Genomic DNA, 24,337 nt, shown 5'->3' on the forward strand with positions numbered 1-24,337 from the left:
AACAAACGCAAAAACATACGCGTAAGCTTACAACTAGCGTGAGCAGATCTTAGTATTCACTCCCAGCGCGAGATTGAAGTCTTGTTTTCGAACCTGAAAAACCCACGTTTTCCGTTAGCTCAGAGCATAAAACTACATATAAGCGCCCTGGTTCGTATTCCCTGCCTTATTCCCTGCCACCGCTGTGAAAAATACGCAAAAGAATCTCTCAACTCTCACCATTTGATCACACAACGTGACAACATCCACGCGAGAGCCCCCGACACGTGCGTAAATCCGCGCGGATATATGACGTCAGGATGGCGCAAGTTGTTCTAAAAATAGAAAAATTGTCCCATATCATAGGTGCGCGCGAATCCCGAGACTTACGGTCTCCGTCCCCGATTATGGCTCCTGTTCTCCATATAATAAATCATCATATCTGTTTTTTTGTATTTTATTTTATTTTATTTGTTTTTTATTTTATCATCAATTCTAATAAATTAACTCGAAATGGATTAATCGATGACGGAATTTCTCATTCCTACACAGGCTCACAATCAAAAAACAAATTGTGCACAGCCTGAGGGAGAAAAAGACAAAAACTCGAACGTTTGAGTTCGCGTGTTATGTAACAGGCCAACTCCGAGTTGTTTGTTTTTTGCCTCTGTGTCAAAACGAGCCTTCGTGCGAAACCATTCATATAAAAATAAATTCCGCCTACACGTTCATTTTCACGTCAATCAAACTCATTTTCATATGAAAGGTTTTGAATGAGGACTCGTTTTGAAACAGAGGCGCTGGGTAACTCGGACGCAGTGATGCTTTTCGACTTACGAACACCGTGACATTGCAAAACTAACTAAAAATTTCTCGAGTAAAACAAACTAATACTTAGTAACACGTAACAACTGTAAACTGACTAACTAACATCTAATGAAAAGTTGTTCAGGTGATTTTTCAACAAGAAATTTCTTGCATTCCATTGCTGTTGCGAGCCATCGGTGTCACCTCAGGAGCGTTACTTCACACTTGATCTCCACGTGGAAACACTCGTTTGGGAAAGTATATTAGGCTCGATTTCCGCCGGCCGCTCTCCAGAGTCCACGTTCCTCCCCGGAGGAACGCGGGCTCCTCTCCCGAGCAGCGGCTGTTAATCAAGCCTTCGAAAATATTGTCCACCTTAACTGTGGTCGCTGACGGCAAAGTTCTGGATATCGTGTATACTTGATCTCATGTCAACCTAACCCTAACCCCTGATTGTATTAAAATACATAAGTAGAATATCAAGTTTATTCTTACTGTAAGTTGTAAATGAAAACTCAGGCACTGAAATGTATAAATGCGCCCTGAAATATATCAAGAAGATCATGCAGTCAACGACAATGAACATACAGTATATAAATATGTAGAGTCTTGCTCGGCAAAAAGTGTTTAAAGCAGAGTATGATATATAGTATACGGAGAAATTAAAGAGTATACATAAGTTAGCTGCAACTCTGAGAGCGATCATCAGACGGATTTTGATTGCGATGAACAATACTTTTTCTGTTCTTGGGTATTCTTATATGTACGAGATGTTTATGGTAATTAGCGGTGATCTGAAAGTTTATTATCTGATGACAAGTCAGGATGTACACATTAACATTTTTTACACTGATGTATATAAAAACAGGTGTATTTTTTCATCACAATCAAAACCTCTCTGATGATCGCCTCAAGGCGTGTAACTCAGAGTAACAGCCAACGTTAAAAACTTATGTGCCCTCTTTGATTTCTTCGTATACATGCATAAATATATAGTTACTTTCTCCTGACTCTCTAACTAAGTTTAGAGGTTTCCTATGATTTATTTGCTTACCATTGTCAGCGGACTTCTCAAGTTTGCCTACAAGCACATTCGCCGCATCCTCGATAATCGGCAGAATGAATAAGTTGCCAGTAATCGGATACCCGTGTTTGCGCGAAGAACTCTGGGATCGTCAGGGGGCAAACATAGCTAGTCGCTAAAAGGAAATGTATGGCGAAAAGTTGTTTCGAGGTACAAGAAAACGATTTTTGAGAGGGATCAACGCTTTTTCGCCGTCGTTTTTATCGCAACTGGATTTGGGCAATGTTAATATGTGGAATATGTAAGTTTTTCTTTGAATAACCGTGAAATATGTGACAAAATCTACCGATAAACTCCGTTGTTTGCGTGAGGTTTATTGTGAAATTTACATCGCGTAATGGTCTGAAAATATTACAAAATTAATTAGGTATAAATCGAGACGGAGGAATAACCCAGTAAAGCCTTTTAAGTTGTGTACAGGCTACTTTTGGCTTATTTGAAAGCTCAGTCGTACAAATAATACTGGAAATAAGCCCGGTAGCGATCATTGTACTGTCAGGGGTTGATTTAATGACAAATGAGTCCGCGCGACTCATGCTGTGTGGCTACTGTGTTGCTCAAAGCCTTTGTTTTGCTTTTACAAGCACGTATTTCAGTGATTTTCCATTTCTATAACAGATCAAGGGTAGCTCCTTGAATATATCTCTAAGTATTTGTATTTGAAAGTGCCATTTGTGCGTGATTATGCTTTCCAAAGCTTGGTATTGACGGTTGAGTGAAATAGCCCGACACAAAGGGTAGTAGTTCATTCTGCAATTTTCGATTTCTGTTTTAGAGCCTCTTTTCTGTCTTAATATTTAACTTCTCGGAGGGTCTTTTCTACCATTTGCTCCGGGTAGCCTCTCGAGATCAGGCGTGTATTGAAATTTTCAATATTCTCTTCAATGTATTTCACAATAAACCTCACGTAAGCAAAAGGGAGTTTATCGGTAAATTTTTTCACTTATTTCACGGTTATTCAAACAAAAACTTACATTTTCCAAGTATCAAAATTGCCAAAATCAATTTGCGATAAAACAACGGCGAAAAAGCGTTGATCTCTCTCCAAAACCATGTTTTTGGGCGTCGAAACAACTTTTCGCCATACATTTCCTTCTAGCGACTTGCAATGTTTGCCCCCTGACGATCCCAGAGTTCTTTTCTCAAACACGGGTATCCGATTACTGGCAACTCATTCATTTCTTTCAGCTTCGACGAGCTAAACGTTGGCGTCAAAAGGGAGCGAGCTTTCTTCCACTGGTCATCTCTTACAGCAAACAGGTTTGATTTAAGTGGCGGATTACTTCTGATGAGTTCTGGTCTGTTTCGAAACTTCTCGAAATCTTTGACGAGAATGTGCTTCAGCATTTCTGGATCAGCTACGGTGATCATCGGACTTCTTCCCATGTACATTTTGTAAACTTTGCCGTATTTCTTGGCATATTCAACAAACGCTTTGTGCAAACAGCCATTTTTTTTGAGGTCGCCCTATATGGCCATATCGGGCGACCTCAATCAGATTTCCAAAGTATGGCCAAGATTTGGGTCCTGGGAGGGGGACATGGCTTAACAGAGCGAACTCCGAAACACCAAGCCAGTAAAGAAGCGCTCTTATAAGAAATAAATGGCTTATCCACCCACAGAAAAGGCTCAATACTCTAGAAAAGATTTCGAGCATGACCGCAAACTGAGGTAAAGAATATGGATAATGACAAGAAGAACAGGTTGGTTATTTAAATGAATGATTGTCACGCCCCGTCCTCTCGCATCCGGACCACCCCATACCCTGTCAATTAAGTCTGCCGTTTTGCGCTGGCGTCCAGTTTTCTCGCGATTCTATCCATCGAATGAAAATACGAGAAAATAGAGGAATGTGAAGAGTCTAGGTATTTTTGAAAACGGAGGTTTTTTCTCCGTTTTAGTCTTCCGTCCACTCGTAAAAGGCGTTTTCGGGCTCCCCAGTGTGGAGTTTTTGGAAAACGCCGGCTTGGGTTTTTGGTGCAGATAGGCTTTGGTAGATTGTGCTCGAAAAAAAAGCTTATTATGCTTTTAGCAGTGCTCATATTTTTTAGAAATTATGCCAAAATTATGCTACTTTCTGAAAATTATGCTGTCTGTCACCGAAGTTATGCTACTTGGATTTTAAGGAAAATAAAGATCGCCAGTAGCTTAACTCTATCAATTCTGGAAATTCTTCGATTCGATCACGAAGACTCATGTTCTTTGGATCTGAGTTACCTCTTTCCTTGTACTTTCCAGTATTACTTTTAGGAACACGTTCTCTAGAGATTGAAGCTCTCGGTACGGCACTGGGAGTGCTGGAAGTGCTGGGAGTGGAATCAGTGGATGTACTCGAGGACGACGCCATCTTTGATCTAAGGCCTGAGGGGCCGAGCCGCCGAGCCATAAGCGTGGTGGCCTGAGGAGAGTCTCAGCCTCTCAGATATATACGGGGTGACCTAGCTAGAGTCTTCCAGACCTCGATATTTTCCAATAACAATACAGAAGTAAAGTACAAACTGAATTATTCTAGAACTATGATGGGGTTTTTTTTGTTTTCAAGGCATAAAAGCTCGGATTATGCTAGCAGTGCTAAACTGAAATAAAAGCTTTAAATTATGCTCGTTTTTCTAAATTATGCTAAAAATTATGCTAGCACAATCTACCAAAGCCTAGGTGCAGACGGACGAAAACGGAGGCTTCCCAAGACGATGATGTAATAGATCGAGCCCAGTCTATTCCGGTCTGCGTTTTTCCGTGTGGAAAATCACTGAAAATCAAGAAGACGAACAGAGTCAACAGACAACTTGGGGGAGAGATCCAGAATGTCGGGGAACTGAGAAAACTTGGTCTGACACGATCGATTCACAGTCGACACTTTCAGCGGTGAGTTCAATAGAAGCTCTATTTCTTTATCTGTTCGTCGTGGATTTCCTTGATATTTCGCTGATTTAGACACGCTAAGTGGCGCCAATATATTACTAGTGCTAATTAACATGTAAGATTTTGAACAAGAGAACAGGAGTAAATAGTGGCGCCGATATATTACTAGTACTAATTAACAATTGGATTATGAGCTTGACATTTCTATGAGGTGATAGTTTATGAGGTCGAAGGCCGAGTCAACTATCGCCTCGTAGAAATTGAGAGCGAGTAATCTAATTGTTTTAGTAGAATATTCTTACTGAAAATTCCTTCAAGTAACGATTCAAATCTCATCTTATTTATAGATGGAATGGTTCCTGTTCGGTCTCAGCGACTCTTCAATCATGAAATTTATTACCTTAGGTCACTGATTTGACTCGATTGCTAGCCGGTTTGGAAATCCGGCGGTTGGTCCTGTATCACACTACAATGTTATCTCTCCTCTTATTTTGTTCTCCAGCTTCGTAGCGGTCTGGAATCCTAAATCCTTGAATCTGATTGGCTAGTGGCGCGCTCTCCAGCGGTCCTGATTTTCGTATCAGGACCCCGAGTACGGACCGCTTCGAAATTTCCAACATAAGCAACTTTTCAAGCTTTTTGTTACCTCGTAAAACAACGTAAAATGCAAACATTCAACACAGAGTCAAACAATTTCGCTAACAGTATCGCTTTTTGTGCCCGAAGTGTAAACGCACGCGTACGCCAGATTTGAACTGAACGGCTATAATGAAAATTCGACCTTAAAGTTGCTTTCAAAGTTATCCCGTAGAGAAAAAAATTTCCCCTTTTTTTCCGGGCCGTGAGGTCCATATTGGGAAAAACTGTGCCCTCGGTCGTGCACAGTTTTTCCCAATACGGAGATCCGTATGCATGGATAGTATGTAGCATATAGTATATAGTAAGTTAAGCTTCTGTCACCAGACATTTCCCATAGCAGTGTAACACAAGTTATATTTTAGTATCTTACTATATCATAATAAATTTGATAAGAGTATAATACCCAAAAATAACTTGATAACTTTACTTGTGTGTAACTACGCGTATTTTGTAGACAATGCAATAGGCCACTTTCGATTTGCCTTTTGCCTCTGTGTCGACCATTCATATGGAAATGTGCTCCGCCTACAGGTTCATTTTCACGTAAATCAAACTCATTTTCACATGAAAGGTTATGCACTAGGACTTGTTTTGAAACAGAGGTACAGGGAAACTCGGAAATGGCCTATTACATAGGCGGCGGAGCAAGGGAGGAAGGGGGGCATTGGGTAGTGTTTTTGTTCTTGTTGGTCTTGCCCGGGGGACCGTCTGATTTGGGGTACAGCTGGCCTGGGTTTTCCTCTTAGGAGCAAGTGGACGTACGGAGACGTTTTTCACCCAGCTGTTGTTCCACTACCCCTTTTCAGTTAGCTTTTGCTGTTTTTGATGCCTGTACGGTTAATTTCTTCGCATCAGTAGTTTTTGCTGTCAGAAGTATTTTTCCTTTACATAGTGCAATAAACGAACGCTGCTCTTGAAGCGAGCAGCACCCAAGTCAGGGTTGTTGTTGTTGTTGTTGTAGCCTGCGTCGCAGACAGTCTAAACCGCCGGTATAGTCCGTCTGCCCAACGGCTCCCAAAAGCTTGTTCTGATATCCCGCAGTTTGTGTATCCATTTTTGATTGGTTATTTTCTTACGCACTTTCTGATTGGATAATTCTTGTGAAAGCGATCACGCAACTATCACGTAATACTAAAAATAATTGTGTGCGGGTATCCCAAGAACATTTGTACATTTGTACATTATTCAACGTCAAATTTACTTGAGTTGGAAATAAGATGTCTGCGATAACAGAAGAAGATTGGCAAAAAGCGTTCAAATCCGTGAGAGAGCAGTTTGAAATCGATAATCTTCTACCTGAACAGGAAAACTATTTTTTTAAATTATTATTTGTAAACAAAATATTTTTGTAAATTTGCCGACGGGCTACGGTAAATCTTTGATATTCCAGTGCCTTCCGATCGCTGCTGATGCTCTGTTCGAAAAGCCTCGTGGTTCCAGTGTTCTCGTTGTAATATCGTCATTGCGATCGCTGATGGAAGACCATATTCTCTGGCGGACAAAGATAAATATGACAACCGTGATAAGAAGCAGCATAACTTGCAACAGTTAATCAAACTGCCGGGCCCGGCGTAATAATACAAAATGCAAGTAACCAACATTTTCGCGGAATTTTTCAAACTTTGTCCCTCCAGAGCTAACATTTAGAGAGCTTAAAACATATCCTGCAGTACAAATGAGCCAAAAAAAAAAAAAAAAAACTAGCACGTGGCAAAAAGATCCCCGTATCATACAAAAGGGGCAGATCCTTAAGGATACACTAGTTCGAGCAAAACTTTCAAAGCGGCTATTTATTAGCAGCTATTGTTAGTATTGCGTGATATATTTCGCAAGAATATGACCAATCACAAGGCGCGTAATAAACTAGCCAATCAGAAATGGATACACAGATCCGTGTATCCATGCGGGATATCAGAACAAGCTTTTGGGAGCCGTTTCGCAGACGGACTACATCGGGGATTTTATGACACGTCCGGCTGCAACGCAGGCTATTGTTGTTGTTGTTGTTGTTGTTTTTATGGGGGGTTGGGGGGAGGGGGCGATTTCTACGATTTAGAGGAGAGCGTGAGAATAGTTAGGCGGGGAACTAACCATGAGGAAATCTCCCTAGCCTACGCGGGAGGGGTAGGGGGAGCTAGCCCGAGTATACGCGCTTAATTCGTCCCTATAGCCGTCTTCACATTAATTTACCCCGGGTACCAAGGCTTTTTCCTCTCCTGTCATGAATTGAATTTGCTCGGAAGCTGCAAAAAGAATCTCAGCGGAAAAGAAAACCGTACAAAAAAGCTGCTGTTATATTCGATATTTTCCATGGCGATGACGTCTTCTAAATTATGTCGGGTTTTTCTGATTGACTGATAAATTCGCGCGAAAACTTAACCATCGTTGCCATAGTAGGAAAGCATCTTTATATCCCTTTGCAGCTACGGCGGTTTATCATTTCAAGTTCATTTTAGCTTCGCTCGTACACCGATGTAACACAACAGCCTTTTATTTCACAAACCTATTTGTTTTATTCAATTCAAATCGAGTCGAGCCGGAATCGATTATTTACATTTAAAAAAAAACACTATCCTGAAAACTTTCATATCATATTTACAGGTTTGCTATTTTCTCCCTGTATGGTCAGAAGCGTCTACAATTTTGAAACCGCTCTCGGTAATGTTTCAAAAATCACAACTGAACTGTGAAAAATCACAACTGAACTGTTTCAAAAATCACAACTGAACTGTGAAAATTCACAACTGAACTGTGAGCCTTCTGGGCCATCGTAAGAAAGCCTTTCTTTTTTAGAAAAACTAAATAAAATGCAGTTTTTACAAATCCTTAATAAGCTGTATTTCTTAATAACTTACAGTGTCACTGAATGACACTGTTCTCTAATATTATACCTGTTCGAGCTGTGGACACTGGCTTTAAAAAACTGCTGCAAAATTTCTGGATGGCAAAAGCCCTAAAGAGCTGATACATTCCTCATAACATTTTGAGTATATGAACCCCACGTTACAGAACAGTACATCAGGTTCAAATTGCTCGGGACAGTCAATCATGCCATGCCCTATCAATATTAAAAGCTGATATTTTTTTGTTGGTCGATCAAAAACTGAGGCGTTTAAGCTAATAACGCAAATGTTATAGATAAAGATTACCCCATACGTAATAAACTTCATTGAATTCTGAGGTAATCATTCGGTACCGTACGATATTTAAGAACTTTTTCCGTGTTTACATGGCTTCATACGAACACGAGGGAGTTGGGAGAATTCGAGAAAGTTATACAAACCCGAGGCGCAGTGGAGGGTTTGCACAACTTTCGAGAATTCTCTCAACCCCCCGAATGTTTAGATAAGCCTGAGTAAACACCGAAAAAGAGTCGTCTAATGCTTTTGTAAATTAAACTATTTCTTAGAACACAACACAGAAACACAACTGTCTTTACTAACTCTGATCTAAACACACCTATCGACCAATGAGAGCACGCGTGCAATCTTATATCTTATAAGAAAGTAACTAGGTTCGGAAAAAACACACGATACTTTTGAAAATGCTAGTCTCATTAAGTCAAGCTGTTCTCCAATGCATTTGAGGTTCAACCCAGCATTTGCTCAAACGTAACTAAAACATTTGTTTTCTTGAGCATTACAAGACTGACTCACGCACATTGAAAAACTAAATTCTCGATTCCATTGCCACGGGGAAACTAAAATAATTTATTAAATTAAAAACACTCCTACTGGATTCAAAATTAGTCACGATTATTCTCTTTTACTGACAGCATGTACACTCTTGTCTTGCAAGTTTCTCCAATTTCCGTCATTTCTCTAAAGTGGTAAATGTAATCGCATTTTTTAATTACCTCAGTTTAACTTCGTAGCTTGAAATTGGTTTTCATACCACTGCCCACGATCGGCATCTTATTTACACTTAAACTTACATATAACTAAACTCTTTACAATTGTATTTTAGCAAGTGATGAAATTGATTCCTTTACGCAATTTGAAACCTTTTAGTTCCCACAGAAGTTCATAGAAAGAACTCGTAACCGAAGAATCGCACGAGATTTAGACTGTATAGCGGTTTTCTCCCAATCACGATTCTTAGGTGCTGCGCACCTTACATGTTCTTCTAACTAATAAAGAGGCTCTCAGCAGTCTAAAATATCACATTTTCACCATAAGTCTATTTACAGATCTACTGCAAAGTCTGTCCTCTTCTTGGCTGAAACGGCTGGTACTCGATCAGTTTACTACTACATCATCCAGTCAGCGGATTCGTCTGGAAATTCCAACTAGCTGTTGTGGACTCTTATCACTCTTTAGGCTTGATCCTGTCGCAAAACACGAAAAAAAGGAAACGAAAAATTGAAATATGAGATCACATAAACAACATGGTGTACAATAAGCTGGCCAGTCTAATCAAACACACAGATCATTGTTATTGTGTAGGAAGACCACACGTGCATGTTATTTACCAGTGAAATATGTAACTGAATCAAGAAGAAATATTTATATTCTTTTATTTCAGTCATACAGGCCTGGGATGGGGGAGGAGGAGTTACAGGACAAAAGAATCAACAAACTGAGAGGAAATTGATGAACAAGAGACAAGCTATAAGTTTTATTGGAAAAAATTCCGAGTCCCCGATAGTATTCGAACCTATGTCTTCCCGCTGCCAGTTGGACCCTCTAACCACTGAGCTATACACAACTCCTGGTGAGGTAGGTCATGTTTCTTGGTGCTATAGTGACATGCGCCCTGCCTATAATGCAAGAATCATGTCCTCACGGAATATAGCAAAATGACCGAACTCACCAGGGGTTATCAGAAGCTCAGTGGTTAGAGCACTCGACTGGTATACGGTAGGTCATAGGTTTGAATCCCGCGGGGACCTTACATTTTTTTCCCCATTGTCCCGTGCTCGGGACAAACTGGTCGAAGTTGTATTATTGTTCACCGAGTTTCACGTATATCATAATTTCATTTCTATTACAAGTTTTAGCGTGATATCCGTGCTTACTTCATTGATATTAGTATTGATAAACGTTTTAAACAATTTCAACCCTGCGTGTTGCTTTTACAGTGTAGTGACTTTAACTGTGGTTTCCAAAGAGTTTCCAGTCAATCACAGCACGAGTTTGAACTAGAGGAATCCGAGTTTGTTGGTGATTGGACCAATTGTGTTGGAGCAGCGTCAATGTTTGCTGTTGCCATTGATTTGGACGACTTGACAAATGAGTCACAAAAAGAATTTGAGATGAGGACGTAAACTCTGAGTGGTCGCTTGTCATGCACTCAATTATTTTTGTTCCAAGATCCAGGGCGTTAGCTGTTTTTCGCGGGGTTTGAAATTGTTTTTACTCCAGGACCGAATTTTTCGGTCAAGTTGAAAACAATTTCTTTAAAATAATCTTTTTTGTCGCTGGACCATGAAGCATTGTTTTCTACGAGCTAAGTTTAATTGAAATTATTTTTATCGCTCGCTTGTGGTGCTGCTTTAGTCAACGAAATTTGAACCCAATTACCAGCCAATCAACACTCGAACATGATTGGTGAGATCAACTTAGACTCTTTAGTTAGAAAGTCGTACTGTGATTGGTTAAAATCTCTCAGGTGGCTCGGTTGAAGTCAATGTACTGTAACTTTGCTACTTATTAATAAAACCCGACCTTTTGCATTGTTCTTCCTGCTGTGTTTATCTCCCGGCAACTTCACCTGAAGAAGTTTGAAAGTTACCTTGGAATCCCCAAAGCCAATGGCAAGAAGACGCTCGCGAGGACAAGCTGCTAAACTGAACATACGGCTTTCCAAAGCAATTTCACTTAGCAGGTCACCTGACTTGACATTAAACAGCTGAAGAAAACAACCTGTTAATTCATCACCGACGCAGGTAACGCACTCCTCGTCACTAACAAACTTGCATTCAAAGTTTTGAAGAAACTGAAAGGCATGAGTACGTAGTTGTAATGTGTGGAGTATTTTTCCTAAAACTACATCAAGGACGTGAAGAGCAATGGAAAATTCCCTGAGTTCAGCAAGTACGCAATACTTTTCAGTAGGAGAAAATGTCTTGCATAGAGGAAAGCCAAAGCATGTGAAAAGCTGGGAAATCTTCCAGAGTACTTTGTCCCCACTTTGCATCTGCAATTTCCCACGATCAGCGGTTATCACGTGACATTTACTGTTGCATGCCACAAAACGACCATGAATGGGAATTGTTGACAGAATGCCTTCCTTGGTTGTATCCACAATGATGACTGCTATCAATCCGTTACAGGCCACTCGTTCTTCTGATATGGAGATTACTTCAATGATGCACCCTAATTCAGTCCAACTTCGGATGCACTCAGACAACTCAAAATTCCACAGCTCAAGGGTGTCGTGACTGCTTTGCAACAGAACACCTTCTCTTACAGCAACAAGGTTATATCCATTTAACCCACCAGTGTCTTCAAAAACTCTTTTCCCAGGTTTGAAGATACCACTCGAAATGTCCCAACTCATAAGCGTTGGTGGACTGCCATGTGTTGTAGTTGTAGTCATAACAAACAGCGTATCAGCATTCAATGATAATACGACTTTCGTAAATAGAGTCTCTGAAACTCCGGCACAATCTTTCGTCAGTTCATCAAGCTGCAACATCTCTATGATACTACTGCCTGAAGAAACTCCCAATACGGATTGTTCATTTAGCACAAAAGCAAGTCCGGGTCTCCCTAAAGGAATGATTGTTCTTTCAAATGGAACGCAAAAAGGATCTCCTACTAAAAACCCGGTCTCACTACACGATTCAAATTCCCAGGGGTGAAAAGACACTTTCTCAGGCAAAACATCTAAAGAAAAGTTGCCGTCATTTTTCTTGTTTACGTCTAAACGAAAGAGATCACATCCAAAACTATTGAGAGCCACGCAATAAAGAGATCGACAATCAGGGGAGAACTTTATCATTCCGCATTCTTCTGAAATAGTTGCTAGAGTTCTATAATCATCCATTACGTTAAGCAAACCAATCGAACCAGAAACGTCAGAAACTGCTAGCAGTCTTCCATCGCGAGACCAAGCAAAGGACACTATATCGTGATTCCATGTAAAACGATTTATCTCTAAACCATCTGTCAGACTCCACATGATAACTGATTTAGCATCATTGGGGTAATCAGTTAGCATCCTGATCTTGTCTGCAGAAACTGAAGAAACCGAGAAACGGCACTTGCTTGAAAGAAAAAGTGGTTTCAGGTTCCCGTCAAACGTATAGGCATGGCTGAGGATTCCTGGTAAGACAAGGTCCTCTGTAGGATGAAACACAACCGAGCGGTATGACTTGGGAGGACATGGTGGATCATATTTATGATATCCGTAGAAGTAGTAATGTTTCGTTACCTTGACATCTCGTTTCCATAGCTGCTTGCCAGTATGGAGCGACCATAGCTGTATCGTGTTATCAGAGCATTCGCACACCATGTAGTCTAACTGCGGTGAAACATCAAAACAAGCTACGGCAGCTGAACATTGAAATTTGGTTTGAACACGCCCTTGCAAATCCTCCTTGTGCAAGTATTCCATATACGCCATTTCAGAATATTTCGTCTCTAAAAGGTGTAAAGCTTGAGATGACAGTTCAGGTCCGCCCTCGTTCAACAAGGTTTGAAAGATGGTGTGGGGAAGTTTTTCTAATGTTGCAATATGCTTTCTTAACAAGACCAAAAAAGTTTTAAGGGCCCCATGACATTTTTCGATGCCCACTTGCTTCTGAACACAAACCACGTCTTCAGACGCCAGTGTAACAGTCACACACAACTTTGCGTACACAAGCTCTAAATCCAAAACAAATTTCGTAACAACGTCCTCAAGGCTGCATACTCTCGCATCCTCTGGTTGTAGCATGTGTTTAACTCCATGTCGCAGAGCGTACTTTGCAGTGTCACTGAACTGTGCGCTGTCAACGCCTTTTCGTTTCATCTCATCAAGCTCATCAATGCACAGCTTAGAAAGACCTTCATGCCCTTCTTTTTCGTCCAAACTGAACTGGTGCTGTCCGTAGCTAGGTTTTTCAATCAACCAATCTTTGACCGACTTGTGAAAGAAGTGAATGCACTCGTCTTGAACGGGTAGAAGTGCCGAGACACAGGCAATTGCTACAGTTACTTTTCGCTGAGCCACTTTTCTCGATTTACCTGGTAGCAGTAATTTAGAAACAAAACCGAGTGGCAATGGCTCTCTTGCGGCAGCAACCACACTCAGAAATGTCAAAAATTGGTCTTCCGTGACGTTAAGTTCCTTACAAAGTTCAGTCTCCAATCGCTTGAAATACGACTGGTATACAGACGAAATACCTGATGGTAAGATGCTGTCCAGCAGTTCAGGGGTTACCAATGGCACCTCCTTCTTTATGAAATCCACCAGGTAATGAGCGTATAGCATAACGCCTTCTGACTTTTGAACAAGTGCTTTCAAGATGTTTTCTCGATGCTCAGATTGCAATAAATGGTCGATTTGCATTTCTAAGCAAAGGTAAATATCCTTCAAGTTCTCTTTAACGTTTGGATTCAGCTGCAGGGGGTGCAAATTCCTTAAAGTTTCTTCTATGTTTCTTTCCGGCCGCGTTGTCACCAGAAATCGAATCCACCGTGGAAGACTTTGGAAGTAATTAGCAATTACGGCTAGTAGCTCATTTCTTCCTTGGAATTCGCTTTCGTCCAATCCATCTATTACCATCAGATAGGTCAAAGCGGAGTCGTTCAAGCTGGCTAGAGGTTCCTCAAACAGCACTTCGAACAGATCCTTCACTTCCATGTTGTTAATCTCCACACCCAGATTTCTTGACAGCTTTTCTACGAGAGCTTTCCTGTAGTCTGGCAGAAAATCACAGAGCTGACTGGCTAAAGACTGTAGCATCACCTTGGGATTCCTGTGGCGCACCCTGTCATGCTGACAAAAGTGGCTTCCAGCTAACCGCCCAGCTTCTTGCATCTTTTTACACATGACGGCTGAGATGACAGACTTCCCCATCCCAGCATTTCCACTGATCACCATCACACGATTTGGGGAACTTCTGTCATCTAACCAACTCTCGACTTCAGCAAAGATTGACAAACGCGTTCTCTCTACGTATCTGTCGGCGTGATATCTCACATTCTTCAAGGTATCAACCTTAGCGATTTTCTTGAGAATTTCGTTTTCTCTGTGCTTTGCTCTTCGCCCTTCCGAGTCTTCACCTCTTTCCTTCAAATCTTGTCGCATAGCTTGAAAGTGTTCACCTTGGGCTCTCAATAGCTTCTCGTTACTTTCCTCTACTTTTGACTTTGTTTCCTGAAGTGTCTGGTGGAATTCTTCCTGTCTGTCGAGCAGTTTCGCAACTCCCCTCTCTGTGTTCGTTTGCCTCTGACTTATTTTCTGAATTACTTTGCTATCATCAATTTGAGTTTCACGAACATTTGTAACAACTTGATGTGTTTTTCTTTCGATCTGAAATACCTCTTGTAGCTTCATGTTGCTATCTTGAATTGTCCCACGATCTTCTAATTGTTTTTGACGTACTTCATCAACAGTTTGCTGTGTTTGGGTCTGGGACTGACGTACTTCATCAACAGTTTGCTGTGTTTCGGTATGTACCTGATGTACTTCTTCCAGTTTCTTCTTGCTATCCTGAAGTATTTTACGATCCTCTAGTTGAGTCAAATGCACTTCATCAACCGCTTGTTGTACTTCGGTTTGAGATAGACGTATGTCCTCCAGCTGTGACTTAATATCCTGTTCGCTGACAGACCATTCACATAACACACCTATGTAGTCTTCCTCTCCACCATGCTCTGCCTTTAATCTATTAATTTCTGCCTTATCCAATCCGAGACCATGAAGAGCGCCACTAATTTGGCGCCAAAAGGTATCAAAAGTAGGTGTATCAAAACCGGTAGTGGTAATATGACCGTACAACTCATTCCGGAAAAACTTGACGCGAGCAAGGTTTGCCTCATGAGAGTGGTCCTTGGGGTGTGGTTTCCTGTGCCACCCTCCATGGGGAGGAGAAAGTCCACAAATGTTGGTCAGGAGGAGGAACAGAAGAGAAATGTCAAAATTCTTGGAATTTGGGGGGCCTCCTCCAGTTGGGAACAATTTGTTCCACTGAGGTGCATGCAAATGTCCATCCCTAAAGAGGTCATTGAGAGTACAATAGTGACTGTTGAGGCTAGTCGCCAGACGTGATGGAGGATGATACTGGTCGAAATGTTTCTTTAGAACTGTTGTTCCACCATCAATGAGAAGTCTGCTCAGCTTGGCTCCCTTTGTCTTCTCCACAGAGCTTGCCAGGGGTGAAGGTGCAGCAGTTGCCATCTTCAACCAAAGTCAAGCCTTCAATCGTATCTGTATGAATTAGAAATAGCTTTACCTTACTTCGCTCTTTCACGCGGGCAAATATTACATGCAGTGAAATTGGCTGAACTCTCTGGGTGCAGGGCAGTTGGGGGGGCGGGGGGGGGGGGGCGGGGGGGAGGGGAAGAAAGCAGTTCAATTGTATAATACTTTGGCTACCTGTTTCCAGTCCATTCATTCCAGGAAACATGTATAGTAAAATCCCACATCGCAGACATTCGCTTAATACAGAAACCCGCTCATTATGAGCAGTTATGTTTGTCTCATTAAAAATTCATACGCTTAATACCGACAACGGACAATTTTCTGCGACTTGAATGACACGCTTTCGTACAGTGTACAAATTTGACCTCGGTTTACGGACATTAGTTATCTTGTGCACTGTATATGTGCTAATCGTACCGCCAGAAATGGAAGTTGCTGGAAGTCAACATTTTTTTTAATCCCTATCACCTGTCTTTTCTTCTGACTACCTGAATGTGCGTCCGGCCCTCTTCATTTTGAACTTAAATTACAGCTGTCAGACGCTACTCATCATTCCGGTTGCGTTGAATTTTCTGCTTTAGTCTAAAAACATGTGTCCTTTACGTTGCTTCCTAACTTTTGCTCAGTCTCCGGTGGCTGTGTTAGCCAGTTGCACTGTTAAGAATTAAGCGTTCCCCGTTTAGATTCTAATTAATGATGGATATCACTTGGGGGTTCTGCAAATCTTTCCTTGATTTTAGCATTCAAAACAAAGCACTGTAACCGAGTTTAATTTTGCATCGCATTTTTCAAACTTTACAAGCTTGCTGACTGAAAACCACTGCGATATATAATGAGCATTCCATACAAATAAGGTTCATGTACATGCACTTGATTCTACCAGAGACCGTACCAGTAACCAGTGTTCTTCCAGATAGCTATTTTGCAGCCTTTTAATGTCCCTCTCTGCCTTCACTGAAATCAAAATGAAAGTAACATTATTATTTACACCGTACAAGACTAGTATATGTACATTTTGGATAGAGTCTGCAGAAAGTACCAAGGCAATACTGTGACTAAGACAGCTGGGAAGAACAATCATTAAAATCAGGCAATCAGAATGCTTTACTGCTGGCCCATTATTTTCTGAGTATTGGACCTGATAAATTAATATTCAGCTGTTTGTCAATCAGAGTCGTGCAATAAATCACTTTAATGATACAGATGAAATGTTCATTATATCAAGAGTGTGGGGAAAAGGAAAAAATCTCGTCTCTGCATTTATGAATACATGACTTCCCAGATACCTGGTCGGGCACTCTATCCACGGAGCTACGGGAAGACTCATGGTGAACTAGGCCATTTACTAATTAATTTTCATATGAGACAATAGTTCTGCGTATTGCTAGGTTCACAAATGTCAAAAGCATCACGTGTGTGACAAATAATCAGAGATGGGAAGTTTTGAGACACCCAGAGGGTGGAAGTTTTCAGGGTCACCATGAAAACTGATTTTCTTATTTTTCTTGAAATAAAAGGTCCCTTCTCACCGAAACAAACTATTGAGTAAGTATTCTTAATTACTTAGCCATGCATGTGAGCACTTCTGCCTAAATGCTTTCATTTTACTTTTTAATAATTTCTGACTGATGTTCTCAAAATCATTCATGTCTGACAAAACCAGACAAAAACGAAAAATGTCAGAAGATGAGCATCCGGCAATTCAATCTCTTTCCTGTTTTAATTGGTTGCAAAAATTCCCACCCAAATAGCAACCATGGCAAAATTTATAGACTGAAATACCGAAAATCCTTGAATTAGTGCCTCTCATCAAATAAGTGCCCCCTTTGAATAAGCGCTCCTCTCATCAGCCAAAATATAAAATAAGCACCTCCCCTTGATTAAGAGCCCCCTCCCTCCGTTTTATGAATGAGTACTGAGACAACAGAGGATGTCTTAGTATTGGCTGTGTTTAATCACAAGCAACAGTAAGTGAATATCAACTCATTCAAGCACTACGCATTGGCTGTCGCAACTGATGGTAGCAAAGATCCACTGATTCATTGCCTAAAGCCCAACCAACATTGTTCAGCAGCCCTATACCAGCTAACTTAGGGGTTATATTACGTAGTTCTTCAAGAGAAAAAGGATCCTTCTGAGACTTTAGGGGTCTGACACAGTCTGATGGAGAGGACATGGCACATGACTTTTGGAGGGCCTGTAGTTTAATTGTGTCCCTCATAGCATCATTTGCGCCCTTACTTCACTTGGGCACAAGTGAGGCTACTTGGGCATCAAATAGACTATATGCCTGTCAAAAGTCATTTGATTATCATTAATATCAATACACAAGGCCAAATTGTACAAATTCATTTAAATTAATAGAAATTAAAATGTTTAACAGAGATGTAGCATAAAAACACGATACTGAACTTTAGTTGTTGCTACAATACAATCAGCTAAACAAGAGCCAATTCCTTTTTGTTTACAATGAAAGCCAAAGATAATCTAGTTTTAAAACAATTAGTAAAAATGATTAGCAAAAATCAAATGACTGCCTTGTAAGCTCCTGCCATCTCTCTCTGCTGTGGCGAGCAAAATGAAAACAGGACAAAAACCAAATAAACTCAACTAAAATTCCCACATCTTTCCAAACCATGCCTGTGTTCTTCCCTTCCATGGCGCATTGATTCAATTTCTACCTTTCTCCTGACTGAATAGGTGATTTGTGCTTTGGTTTCGCATCGTTTTCTTTCTTAAATAGCTTGGCCTTCGCTTCAAACATTTTGTCGGCAGACATGAATTCTCTCTCTTGCAAAATGTTTATGTTTTGAGATCCACTGTAATAATTATTTTTTTCTTTTCCTACACCATTTCTCAAACTTTTTATTCCCTGTTCAGTTGTTCTCTTGGTGTTTTTTGCATGAGCTTTTTGCTCAATTTCCTCCAGTTGCTTGTTGTCTAATTTCAAGTTTTGACTGAAGAAAAGCTGAAAATTTGGGACTTCAAAATCTCCAAACCTCACACGTTCACTACAGAACTACAAAGTGAGCAAGTGCAAACTCATCCACAAAATTTGTGCCAATTCTAGCATTGAAATGGTATCCTCAGGATCTCACTGGCTGAACAAAGTTGTTTGACACCTCTGCAGCCAATCCGAATCACGGCTGCAAATGCGTTTTCAGCCCGTGCATTTCCTGTTTAGCCCGCAAAATGGCAAGTGTTACAGAAGGCAGTTTGTCATTTGGCTGTGTGTATTGATAATAAGCAATTATTGGATGAGGTTTTGGTGATATCCAGAAAAGCCAAGGTTGAGGTAGGGGTTATCAGCCTCAGCCTTCAGCTTCGGCTAATAACCCTTACTGAGACCTTGATTATTCTGGATATCACAAAAGCCAAACCTAATACTTGTTTTATTATACATTGAACAAAAAAAAAATGGAAGTCAAGGTTTTGCTTCTTCACTGACAGTTAGCAACACAAATCACGCGATCTTGACATGATTACCCTTAGAAATCATGCACCTCAGTCATGCATGACATGATTACCCATGACCTTGAGTGTCCTTGACATGATTACTGTATAATCTGCAGCTAAATGATGTCACAGGTCATGTTTGTCAAACTATGTTAACTGTGTATGCAGAATTAGATCTATTACATCTTTTAGCAGAGCATTGACAACCGGAAGGGCCGCCAAATGGAGCACCATAACTATAGGAACAGAACCACATGCATACATAGAAATAGAAACCCATGCAACTCTTTTTTCATGGTCAATATGGCTAGTGGCATGGATTGCGGGTGCATGTGCCCTTCGATGACAAAAATGATGTCACACAACATAGCGGCCATACTCCAGCTAATACAATGTACCAAGTCATACAGCCCTGGTTTACAGCATACATCTTTGATATTGGACATCTGTGTTATGGTCAATTGACACTTGTCAAAACAAGGTATCTCCTGACCAGTATCATGTGACCATATTGCAGGCTCATGTTTTTAGTTCATTGACATCACATTTTTTTTTAAGTTGACTGCTGACCAAGTGTTGTTTTTCAATTGGATTGCAGGCTCAAGCCAGGTTAACTTGTTGCACTAAGGGCCGGGTTGTTTGGAAGACGGTTAATGCTAACCCAAGATTAAAAGTTAACTGAACTGTAAATTTATTTTAAATGTTTTTACTGCTTTGTGTAGTTTGAGATTATTCAAACTCAAAACAGAAGGCCAAACAATATAAACAGAAAACCTCACCACAAAGTTACAAAACTCAAATGAAAATTCTTCCTTATGACCTGGGTTAGCTTAATTGGGCTTTGAATAACCTGGCCAAAAAGCTCTGCTTGTGGGCTTTCCGGAAAAATAATTACAGTGTATAAGAAACAACTGTACTGCTATTAATATTAAACCTTTAAAATCAGCTTTGTATTTTGATACACGGTTTAATTGTTGTTTACGCACAGTTGTGTAACAAAAGCAATCATATCTGGCCACGATTTTGGAAAAATTGACTAAGCACCCTCCCTCGATTAAGCACCTAGCTCCCTCAAACAAACACTGACCACCCTCCCCAGGCACTAACATTTCGAGGATTTATGGTAATTTCTGTTTATCAGTCATTGATATGACAAATATTTTTGTGATAATTAATATTCTTATTATAACTGACTAGGATTCTTGCTGGGATCCAGGAGGAGATTTTTTTCTGGGCAGGATCGCAACAAGGACAGATTTCTAGGCAGGATTCTTGCTGAGATGCCCGGCGGGAAATTTTCCCCAGAGGATTGAGCAGGGACAACTGGCCACTTCAGTGGGATCACCGCTATCCCGCCAGGATCCCTGTATCTATTTTACAACTGAAGGGTTCTCCCATCATTTCAGTAGTGATCACTTCAATATATCTTTGCATCACATTTCTTCATGACATATTCTAGATGTTGTCTAATTGAGTAAAGTAACCCTGATTGAAATTTACCATGTACACTATAAGTAACTGTTATATTTTATGTAGTTTTTAAAGTAAAGTAATAAGTTCTGGATGTAAACAATCATACCATTTGACCAGTGTTCCTCCAGTTAGTCAATTCTCTGTCCTTTAAGCTTCATCTCTGCTTTCACTGCAATCAAGATTAAATTATTTAGTAATTTACACATAATATGATTTGCTCTAAAATAACATAAAACTTGACAGTACTTTCCAAAAAATTAAACTTTAACTGCGTATTCTGTTGAAAAAGACTTTGTGCTTCTCATTGTTACATTTCATGCATTAGATCCCTGAAACATTTTTTAAATTCAGAAGTTTGGTTTCAAAAGATCAATAAATATTGCCTCCTTGTAAAATGAGCATCTTGCTAGCTATTCAATTGTCCTGAAAAACATTAAGGGACTTACCTTACTAGTAATTTTATTTAAAAGCAATTCACTATATAGGTATTTCCCTTTGAATTATGTAAACCCATTGTTTATGTTTCTTTTAAAGATGGGTAAATAAAGCTTATTATTATTAAGGAAAATATTCTTTGTCTCTTTCCAGGTGCATGTTGCTTTTTTAACTACTAGTCAGAATTATTAACTCACTTGATTTGTTCAACAACAATTATTGGAGATCCCAACCTTCCAACCCTCCCTTCTCTTATCAGCCTTTCATTTACTGACCACTCAGTCAGGCCTCTCTCTCAAATTCCACCCTCAGCCTCCCCTCCCCTTTCTCATGTCCCACTTCCATGGGTAAGGCAGTTGACCACTAATATACATGTAATGATGGGGGATTTATCAGCTCCCTTCAAGGCCCTTCCTCCAAACAGCCTTTCCTCAAGTGAATTAAGAGCTGGCTAAGCCTAAGCCACCCCGCTAATATTACACTATAAATTATGTCTATAGGGCATGTAGTTGGACTCAATAGAACTGCTATCAAGGAAATGGTGACATAAATATGAAGCATAGACCTGTGGCTAACTGAGTACATGTAGCTGTTGTCATCAAGATCTAGTAAGGTTGCAAACCTGGGGTGGGTGGGATGAGGAGATTTTGGCCTTGTGTTACATGTAAATCTGGGTGGAATAGACTTAACAATACAATTGGATGTTTGTTATTCTTGTGTCTGACCCTCAGATAGACTGTAGACAGGTAGAATATCTTTAAATGCTTAAGCTAAAGTAGGACCATGTCATGCCCAAAGTTGGTATAAGCTGACTGCTATGCTTGGATGAATTCCTGAAGCCAATGGGGTAGGGTATCACCCTTCCAGGTTCCAACTCAGACCATCAGGCCACCATGCAAGTACCCCAATACTCCAACTTAACCATAATATAGACCTCAGTCAACCTAACCACACAAATGAGATCCTGAACCAACTGGACCTGCAGATCGATATATACTCCACAGTATAAGTACACCATGCAAGTCTTCCATTAAGAATACCCCTTTACCCCCACCAACCATAATAGAGACCTCCGTCAACCTATTCACACAAACAAGATCCTTAACCAATTGGACCTGTAGATATATACTCCTCAATCTAAGGCCACCATGCAAGTCTTCCATTAAGAATACCCCTATACCCCCAGCAACCATAATAGAGACCTCAGTCAACCTAGCCACCCAAACAAGATCCTTAACCAATTGGACCTGCAGATATATGCTCCACAATCTAAGGCCACCATGCCAGTCTTCCATTCAGCATACCCCCATATCCCCACCAACCATAATAGAGACCTAAGTCTACCTAACCACACAAAAGAGATGCTTTACCAATTGGCCCTGCAGATAGACTCCACAAAACAGTGACCAAAATAAAATATCAAGTGCTACCATGCCAGAAAACAAAAATTATTATTAAGTAAGCATGGCTCTTAACTGCTACACCCTCCTCATTAAGCATAGATATTTACGATACATTGTTTATGATGCCAACTGAATGCCTAAATGCATGTCTAGCTGCCTTACATCAAATTTTGGACCTTTTTTCTTTTTCCTGGCTCTGATTTGCCTCATTCTCGTAAATTGACTAGAAATTGTATTTTAAACATCGACCTGGACCAACACTCGTTTGCAAATTTTTGGAAGAAAATCTGCCTGGGTTAAGAAAGCTTTCTCTCAAGCAAAGATGGTGGCATCTAGCTTCTGTCTATAGCATAAGAAGTCAAAATAAAATCCCTCAGAATCTGACATACATGTAAGGTGGATATGTCCTTCAATTGTTTAATTATATCATGGATGTATAATCAGGTAAGACCATAGAATTATTTTTCAAGTGCATGACCTCTGCTATCTGTATAATGAGTCCTTAATGGTGCATGTTCATAGGAAAACTGAAAAAATGTGGTTTTCAGCCAAGCAGATTTCAAAATAGCAATCAATCAACCAGAACTTGAAAAAGCATTTTTTTCCAATAATTGCTGCAATTTAACAGCGAGCACAGAGCACAAGGTATTTTAATTAATCTTTGTTGGGCACGTCTTCACATATAGGGCTGTCTAAGTACAAATGTATTTTCAATTTCTAAAGAACATGCTGAGTGTAAATTTAAATATCAAAGTATATGGGGTTTGTATAGATTACTGGTATTAATACTGACATATAAGAGCAACCTCTTCCTGTATCTATGTAAACGTTAACTCTGGGAAATATCAAATATCGTTAATTTCAAAATGTCAGCTTGCTGTGACACCCCACTGATCTACAATCCCAAAGTTTGGGCTCTTGTTCATTGAAGCGCAAACTAATTTTGTTGGCCTGTTGGATTCTAACTGTACTCACTAAATACATGAGTAAGAATTTGAGACTACGAAAAATTGTTTGCATTTAAAACCCATTTATTTATTACGTCTTCTGTGCACAAACTGGTCTAGAGTACGAAATGTAAACAAAATAGTAAATATATTCAAAGTTAAACAATTTGTCCATTGAGGACAAATGAATCTCGGGTTTCACATGATAAAATACACAACTGAACTGTAATATTTACCACTTCAAAATGTACTGATAAAGATTTTGTTTCTGGGGCCAGTAACAACTAAAAGACAAATAAAAATCTAGCAACGCAAATATATAGGTGGGATGTTTCCAAACGCAAATTCCCAATGATACAGCTGTAATTAAAATGCTGACCAGATAACAAGGTTGCAAGCCAGTCATTACTTAACTGTCATGGTCATAATTCAGGGAGTCTAAAGCCTAATCTGTGATTACTTCTGATATAAAGACAGTTTAGACTTCACAGATAAGCAAGAGAGTGTTATATGACCAATCAGCCAACAAGGAACCCGCTATGAGAGAGTTGACGGTACACAGAATGTTCCTTTCGACCTTCATCTTCTTCCATCAAAGCAACCTACAGTCGATATTAATGATTGTTTGACCCCACGAGCCCAAAGGAACCAAACATAAAGGTTTGATTTTTGGAATTATTTTAAGTTAAGCTCTTTACAGCATGCCAGAGTGGATGATTTTTCAGCTGTCCAAGCTGGGAAAACCCAAGCTCGATTCTCACTCCCAGTTTCCTAAACTTCCTACCTCTATGCCGTCAATCACATTTTCACTTCGAATTCCATAGAGCAACACCTGCAACAGATGACAATAATTCACTGAAGACGAAGAAAGCTTGGCACAAATTACTGAACATCGATTG

General features: G+C 40.1%; 3 protein-coding genes across 4 annotated transcripts in view; all 3 read right to left on the reverse strand.

Moving 5' to 3' along the window:
• The window catches only part of LOC110054196 (cytochrome P450 3A21-like), an 8,447-nt gene extending 4,920 nt beyond the window's left edge, over positions 1 to 3,527 (reverse strand). Inside the window, exons 1-3 of the mRNA XM_089283946.1 lie at positions 3,342 to 3,527; positions 3,050 to 3,307; positions 1,841 to 1,907 (exon numbers count right to left, since the gene is read on the reverse strand). Coding sequence (XP_089140072.1) covers positions 1,841 to 1,907; positions 3,050 to 3,307; positions 3,342 to 3,527 — 511 coding nt within the window. The remainder of the gene's footprint in view (positions 1 to 1,840; positions 1,908 to 3,049; positions 3,308 to 3,341) is intronic.
• LOC110054189 (uncharacterized) overlaps positions 1 to 24,272 on the reverse strand; it is a 76,378-nt gene extending 52,106 nt beyond the window's left edge. Inside the window, exon 1 of one of the 2 annotated variants that reach the window (XM_089284365.1) lies at positions 24,223 to 24,272. The gene's annotated coding sequence lies outside the window, so the exon portion shown is untranslated. Of the gene's footprint in view, positions 1 to 20,767; positions 20,796 to 24,222 lie in introns of those variants that run through there. The other variant, XM_089284364.1, reaches the window with a different exon arrangement.
• Positions 7,860 to 24,246, reverse strand: LOC110060785 (uncharacterized). Its single transcript, XM_089284374.1, has 5 exons — positions 24,223 to 24,246; positions 20,760 to 20,822; positions 16,617 to 16,678; positions 11,038 to 15,730; positions 7,860 to 9,698 (listed from the first exon to the last, which is right to left on the reverse strand). The coding sequence occupies exons 4-5, from the start codon at positions 15,698 to 15,700 to the stop codon at positions 9,634 to 9,636; spliced, it is 4,728 nt and encodes a 1,575-aa protein (XP_089140500.1). The 5' UTR covers positions 15,701 to 15,730; positions 16,617 to 16,678; positions 20,760 to 20,822; positions 24,223 to 24,246; the 3' UTR covers positions 7,860 to 9,633.
• Positions 24,273 to 24,337: the final 65 nt, after the last annotated feature.

The sequence above is a fragment of the Orbicella faveolata genome, unplaced genomic scaffold (assembly GCF_042242905.1).
Source record: "Orbicella faveolata isolate gen_17 unplaced genomic scaffold, um_ofav_v1 contig_13, whole genome shotgun sequence".
Taxonomy (NCBI): domain Eukaryota; kingdom Metazoa; phylum Cnidaria; class Anthozoa; order Scleractinia; family Merulinidae; genus Orbicella; species Orbicella faveolata.

Coding starts and splice junctions, on each gene's coding strand:
- LOC110060785 (XM_089284374.1), bottom strand. CDS start 15,700: ATGGCAACTGCTGCACCTTCACCCCTGGCAAGCTCTGTGGAGAAGACA. Junction 9,699..11,037: donor CAGGAAGAACAATGCAAAAG/GTCGGGTTTTAT, acceptor GTTTTGCGACAG/GATCAAGCCTAAAGAGTGAT.